This window comes from Dryobates pubescens, chromosome 10, assembly GCF_014839835.1.
Source record: "Dryobates pubescens isolate bDryPub1 chromosome 10, bDryPub1.pri, whole genome shotgun sequence".
Classification (NCBI taxonomy): Eukaryota; Metazoa; Chordata; class Aves; order Piciformes; family Picidae; genus Dryobates; species Dryobates pubescens.
This window is the reverse complement of record NC_071621.1, coordinates 33,793,408-33,800,625: the sequence shown is the minus strand read 5'-3', so window position 1 is coordinate 33,800,625 and position 7,218 is coordinate 33,793,408. Positions and strand designations below refer to the sequence as shown.

Below are 7,218 nucleotides of genomic sequence, written 5' to 3'. Positions count from 1 at the left end.
CTTGCAATCCTGTTTTTTAAGTGTGTTTCCTGTGTGGCCATGCACCTGCACACACCAAACCACTAAGCAGTCTCAGCCCTTCTTGTTTCAGTCGTGCAGGGCACAATATGGTGGGCTCCTATGACACGCAGCTCCTAGTACAGAATTGTTTATTCCTTTTTCCAGAAGAAACTGTCATGGAATGTAGATATGTTCTGCAGTCACGTTTCAATGTGAGACAACCCATTATCTCCTTTGTGCTTGGTGGATTATAAGTCACAAGTGTGTCTTCGATTTATTTTTGCAGTAGCAGTTCAGACCTTAGGAACATAACTCAGTGCAAAGAAACAGTTGGGCACAGCTTGTCTTGCTTCATCCTTAGGTGCAGAATTGTTTCTCTCAACATGAATAAAAAGGTTTTGCTCTGGTTTATGTTCCTCATAAATCAACATTATGGAACAATTTCACTTTCAAATCCCAGCTGCTTCAAGTCTCATACGTATTACATATGGTGCCTTTTAGAAAGAAAACTACAACGGGAGGATGAAAATAAAGAAGCAAACAAGTGCTGCATCAGACTTGTGAGGAGCAGACATTAGTTAATTAAGATGTTTATAAAAGAAAGATGAGCACGAGTTCTGAGGGTGAGGTAGCAGCACAGATGCACTCATTGTAAAAGTGACTTAGCCAGCCACACACAAGCCCAGAAGAGAGAGCCAGCACTTCAGGTCCCATCTAAATTTACTCCTTCTGCTCATAAAGTGGACCCAAAAAGGGTGTTGGACGAGAAAGTCACATGGAAGTAAAACCAGTATGGTAACACTAGCAGTGTTGAATAGAATAGAATAGAACAGACCAGGTTGGAAGAGACCTTTGAGATCATCGAGTCCAACCTATCATCCAACACCATTTAATCAACTAAACCATGGCACCAAGCACTTCATCCAGTCTCTTCCTAAACACCTCTGCTTCCTCACCATTCCCTGTTGAGGCGATACCCCTCTCACAGGAGCTTTATTAGTTGGAACCTCCCCACCGAGGCCTGCTGGCATCGGGTCGTGGGAAAACCAGAGTAAGACTCCCCTCCTAACCGAGCAAAGCATTAACGCCGCTGGAATACTTGACGGAAGTACACCTAGCTCCGCCGCCTATTTCATCGCCACCGCGGGCTGCCAGTCACAGCTATCCTCAGTTCCCATTGGCCATCAATAGTGAGGGGCGGGGACCGGCCAGGGAGGGAAGGGCGGTGGTTGGCGCATGCGCACTGTCGTGAGCAGCGGAGGCGTGGTGGCGGACGGCTCGCTCCGAATTCGCTGAGGGCCAGTGCCGCCGTGGTTTTCGCTTTCCCGCTGCGCCCGCAGCCATTGGCCGCTCGGGCTGAGCGTTGAGGTGACGCAGCAGCGAGAGGAAGCAGCCGTTGGCGGCGACGGCAGCCGGGAGGGTTCGTCTGGCGGCGGGAGAAGCGGCGGGTAGGTGTATGCAGCCTCGCCGTGGGGTTGCTTCTCTTGCCCTTTCTCCCGGCTTTCCGCCATGGGACTGGTCTACCGCGCACTTTCTCTTTTCGTTGTCCGTCCTCTTCTTGGGCTGGTTGAGCGGCTGCGGCCCTAGAGACTAATTGGTGAGCGGCCAGGTGGGCCCGCGGCCTTCAGTGCAGAGCTCGCTGGCGGCGGGGTTCTCCCCGCGGGCCCGCATGTGCCTCTGCGTACTCCGTCCTCCGCACTGCCCCCCAGGCAGCTGCGCCCCGAGCCACCTGCCTCAGGGCTGAGCCGCCGGCTGGTGCTCTGTGCTGCTCAGTTTTTAAACGCTGCTGCTTCTCTTCCCGGCTCCGGAGAAGCGCTTTTTGTTGGCTCTGCTGGGCGCTCAGGGGTGTTAACGCTGCTTCCAGGAACCTCCAGTGCAGTGCCCCCCGGGGAGGGCGGTCGTGTTTGCTGATTACTTTGTGTGGCAACTGAATCAGTGCTTATGTTGGCTACTTTACTGTGGCATTTGTGCGATCGGCTTTTGCTCTTGTACTTTAGCTGGTAGATCTAGTCTTCGTTTTGTTCACCCTCTTTTCTTTCTTTTCCATTCTTTCCCCTTCTTTTCCCTTTTCCTCGTGATCTATTTTGGTAAACTTTTGTCTATCATCAGCCGCATATGGGAAAGCCAGCAGGAACCGTGATATTCTGTCCCTGTTTATGCTGTAATGAACTTGGGATTCATTTGCTGAATAGCTGTGCCAAAAATATCTCATGCATAATTATTTAGTTTTAACACCTCACCTGATTTCTTTCGATTGTTTGGTGGGTTGGGTTTGTTTGTTTAAGTTTATGATACTGCAAAGAAAGCTTTCCAGGTGAAACGTGTTGGGTAAATTGTTAGTGCTGTGTGGATTGCTGGCTGGTAATAAGCTTTTGTTTTATTAGAACTAAACTGTCTTTTCAAAGCCTTTGGTTTGTTTTGGGAGAGTATTTTGAGGGGTATAAAGATTTAGAGGGGGGGCAGTTTTGGAATAGGCTGAAAAAGTTTGGTTGGTTTTTGGGTTTAGTTTGTGGTTGTTTTTGTTTGGTTGGTTTTTGTTTGTTTGTTGTGGAGGTGAAAATTATAATTGCAAGGAAAAGAGGAAATGGTCTGTAGAACCAACAGATTCTGGTTCCACAGTAAAATCTACAGGGAAAGGTCATTTGAAAGGGTTGCTTAAGAAAACTTGAATAAAAAATTGTCAATGAGCAATTTTACCATTCAAATGAGATGCTTGGCATGCAGGCTGTTGTTGGAGTTTCACAGCCTTCAAGGCACAAAACCTTGGACTGCAGCCAAAACGTTGTCAAATTCAGTATCTTGCGAGTGTTATGTGAATATTTCAGTACAAACCAGCTAGCAAAAGTGACCAGCCTGCTTTACTGTGTAGTGTTGTTCTCAGTAGGACTAAAAGAAAGAAATAAAATTCCTAGGAGTGGAATGCTGTTCAGCATTTGTTTTGCAGATCACAGAATGTTAGGGGCTGGAAGGGACCTCGAAACACCATGTAGTCCAGGTGTGCCTGTCTGGACCACAGCGTACAATATGGTTGTAATAATGTTGCAGTTTGTTGCATAGCATAACAGTTCAAAAGCAGTACATGTGAGTGTGACAAAGAGTTGTTGAGAACAGCTCAAGTCGGGGTGAACAGTTGTAGCTCACATTCCTAGTTACTATGATAGATGACCTTTGAGGTCTCTTCCAACCTTAGTGATTTGCTGCCCGAGGAGGTGGTGGAGTCGCCATTGCTGGAGGTGTTCAGGAGGAGACTTGATAGGGTGCTTGGTTGCGTGGTTTACTTGATTAGGTGGTGTTGGACATGATGATCTTGAGGGTCTCTTCCAACCTGGTTTATTCTATCATGGCAATATCTTCTTCATAGTTGGCTTATCCATCTGATTTATGCACATTTTCTGTTTTTCATGTTGCTCTCACAGAAGTTGATTCTTCAGTTATTCAGAGATGAAGAGAAAAGTTGCAAAAGTTGGGAGACTGAGGCTTAGCCCTAATGAAGAAACCATGCTTCTGAAAGATGAATATGAAAGAAGAAGAAAACTGAGGCTGCAGCAAGTATGCCTGTATATTTTCATGCTGTGTATTTCATTTAATGAGATCATTTAGGAAAATGAATTGAAAATTTTATTTTGTGTTAACTGAATTTTAGATTCTTCATGATTTATATTATCTTTCTATTTAGTTTGTGAATTACTTTCATTTTCTCATGATTGTGTACTACAAAGTTCATGTTTTGTTTGTGATGCCTTCTCTGTTAGAGTCACTTTGGCATCCTATTCAGAATTTCAGTAGAGGCTGAGGGAGCTGGGGTTGCTTAGCCTGGAGAAGAGGCTCAGGGGAGACCTTCTTGCTCTCTACAACTACCTGAAGGGAGGTTGTAGCCAGGTGGGGGTTGGTCTTTTCCCCCAGGCAACCAGCACCAGAACAAGAGGACACAGTCTCAAGCTGTGCCAGGGGAGGTTTACACTGGATGTTAGGAAGAAGTTCTTTCCAGAAAGAGTGATTGGCCATTGGAATGTGCTGCTCAGGGAGGTGGTGGAGTCACCATCCCTGGAGGTGTTCAAGAGGAGACTGGATGAGGCACTTGGTGCCATGGTTTAGTTGATTAGGTGGTGTTGGGTGGTAGGTTGGACTCAATGATCTCAAAGGTCTTTTCCAACCCAGTTTATTCTATTCTATCTCATCTCGCTTTCTTGCCAGCTTCCTGGTGTTCACCATTTTTATTTAGCTGTGAACATGCAGTTGTCTTTTTTTCCTGCTGATGTGTCACTTGTGTAAAGATCGATACCTCTTAAAGTATCTCTTGAGACAACTGCTGCTAATACCAAACATCACAGCTTTCCACTAAACAGTCTGAATTGGCACAATATGTCATAGGTCTAAACCCTTTAAGTGATGCTCCTTTTAGAATATCTGAGCAGAGTGCCTTTATGTTCTTCAGAACATATGTCATAGAATGCTAGGAGTTGGAAGGGACCTCCAGAGCTCAAGTCCAACTGCCCTGCAAAGCTGGATCACTTAGGGCAGGTCACACAGGAATTCGTCCAGGCAGGTTTTGCAGATCTCTGGAGGAGGACACCACAACCTCTCTGGGCAGCCTGTTGCAGTGCTCCAACACTCTTACAGTAAATGTTTTTTCTGACATTGAGATGCAATTTCCTGTGATTGAATTTAGTCTACTGCCCCTTGTCCTGTCACTGAAAAGAGACTGGCTCCATCCACCTGGCAGCCCCCCTTCAGATATTTGTAGGCATTGATAAGGTCCCCTCTCAGCCTTCTCTTCTCCACACTAAACAGCCATGGGTGTCTCAGTATTTCCTTGTGAGAAATGTTCTAGTCCCCTAATCATCCTGGTAGCTCTGTGTTAAAAGTCTGTCCAGTAGATATCTATTGATCATCTCCTCTTCCTTGCACTTCTGTTTTTATCTCCTGCTTTTAAACCATGGGGCTATTTCTGCATTTCTCTTGCTCATTTCTTAGCCTTCCTCTACTTTGGTGTAGGTGAAATGTTCAGATTTTTCACATCTTCAAGACATTTGCTATGCACTAATCTTTCACCTCTCTTGGGCTTTTTTCTTGATATATTTTTCCCTTTAGTGAAGAGAATGTTGCTGGCAAAGTAGAAGAGAAAAACTTAGTAAACAGACTTTAATTTATCCATATAGTTGCTGATTTTCTTTAAACAGCGTTGAATTGTATTGTCCTTAAGCAGTGTTGTATTTTTGGGGTGAAGGGTATTCCAAGCAGGTTTTGCATGTTGTTTCTCAGTTTTGGACTTTTAAAAATCATTGTTTGATACATTAATTTGGGGAAAAAGGCAACTGCAACTTCATTTTCTGGACAGATTGTTAATGGTGTAGTAAATGAGATGGAGAGCTGAGAGAAGGGTAGAGTATGTTATGGAAAGACTTGATGCAAAAAATATTGTGCTTTTTAAAGTTGCTGACAAAACAAATACTATTTCTACAGGTTAGAGAGCAACAGAAGTATATTGCCTTGGAGATAAGACAGAAAGTAAAGCAGAGGAGAGAAGAACAACTGCATCAGTTAGAGGAGGCACTGAGAGATGAATGGCAGAAAGCACAGGATCAAAAAATGAAAGCCTTGGAAAAATTCTATTTATCAAGTTTGAGAGCAATTGGTGTGGGCCACCAGCAAGCCAAGGAGAACGTAAGTGAAACAGATTAATAGTGGTGTCAGAGAAGCTCTTGATGCCCTAGAAATACAGAGATAGCAGTTTGGTTTTTTAAATATTCTTGATCTTGAAGTCCTGGTACCTAAACCAACATGCTTTTTGAAGACTAGCAACTTAGAAATGTTTATACACTTTCATGAAGGTCTATCTGCTAAGGCTTTTGCTTTGCAGACTCTTATGTTAGATTGCACACATACATGGTAGCATATGCTTACACTGTGTTACATTGCACATGGTGAATCATTGTCTCATGTGGTGCTAGTAATACAGTAACTTTTTACTTCTATCATGTAACAGTATCTTTTTCATGGTTAATAAAATACACCTTTTTTCCCCTTGAGTGCTCAAGTGACAGGGAAAGACTTGGTGAAGGCTCCAGAGGCCTTTGCCTAGACTGCAAACTGGTGTCACTTCTTAATTCTGCAGCTGTAAACTATTTTCTCTTTCTTTAAAATCCTATGACTTATGTAGACTCTAATTGCAGGGCTCATTGATGTTGCTGGGTAGAACTTCACCATAGATTTGACTCCGAACCAGGTTTACAGAAATGGGCCATGCCGCAGCTTTCTTGCATGAGTTTTGCAGACTAGCCCACTTTCTGGATTAGTGAGGTTTTTAACCCAAGGGAAAGTGTGTTATACTTCTCCATATCTCAGTGTCTTTAAATCAGCTTCTTGGTAAAGTCCTTTCCTGTGCTGGGATGGATGAGTTTGTGGAAAACTGTGGTACCAGTGTCACAGGAACAGAGACCTAATGGTCTGTTCGTACATGATTGTTGTAGTTCATGACCAAAAGGTAGTGGCGTGCTTTCTCTGTGCAGTGTAGTCAGCATTTGCTAAAATGAAGTCTATTTTTATTACTCTCTTTGTCAGAGAGGTGCAGGGAGAAGCTAAGGTTTCCACATCAGTATTTGGTTACACTGGATGAGGAATGTGACAAGTTTGCTGCTGCTGTTTGTAAAGATAAGGGAATAAGGAAGATGGCAAAGAAGGAAAAGTTCAGAGTGAATGTTAACGTGAACTATCACCCAAATAGCGTGAAAAGTGAGTAAAATCCTTAATATGTGCTTGCAATATTTTTATTGTTAAGGAACCTGACTTGGAAGCTCTGGCAAAGCAAGCAGAGGAAAGGAAACAGAAGGCAGAGAAGAGACATAGGAAAGCCTTGAAAGAGCAGAAGCATCAAAAAGAAAAATTGCTTCACGAGCAAGCCCGGTATGTAATAGTTACCTAGCAAAATGCATTCTATACTGAATTTAACAGTGCCACAAGGTGAAAGGCAAAAAAGTCTTGATGCTTTTTTTGATGGGATTTTTTTTTTAATCTTGAAGTGTTATGGGTTTAGGGAATTGTTGTGGACAAAGCTTATGGGTTATAAGAACTGGGGTTTTAAAACCAAGGCAAAAAATGTCAAGTGTATGGGGTGTCCTCAAAGACTCAACAGAGGGGGCATCTTTCATCTCTATATCATTCTGTTCAGTCTAGATTGTTGGCTGACAGCTCTTCAGTGACATATGAAGTGTTCCCAGG

The 7,218-nt window shown here is 43.8% G+C and overlaps 1 protein-coding gene across 1 annotated transcript in view; it reads left to right on the top strand.

Annotated features, from left to right (window-relative positions):
- The first annotated feature begins 3,419 nt into the window (after positions 1-3,419).
- The window catches only part of CEP295 (centrosomal protein 295), a 46,666-nt gene continuing 42,867 nt past the window's right edge, over positions 3,420-7,218 (top strand). The window contains exons 1-3 of the mRNA XM_054164520.1: positions 3,420-3,549; positions 5,464-5,664; positions 6,779-6,903. Of these exons, the coding sequence (XP_054020495.1) occupies positions 3,442-3,549; positions 5,464-5,664; positions 6,779-6,903 (434 nt within the window). The 5' untranslated portion in view covers positions 3,420-3,441. The remainder of the gene's footprint in view (positions 3,550-5,463; positions 5,665-6,778; positions 6,904-7,218) is intronic.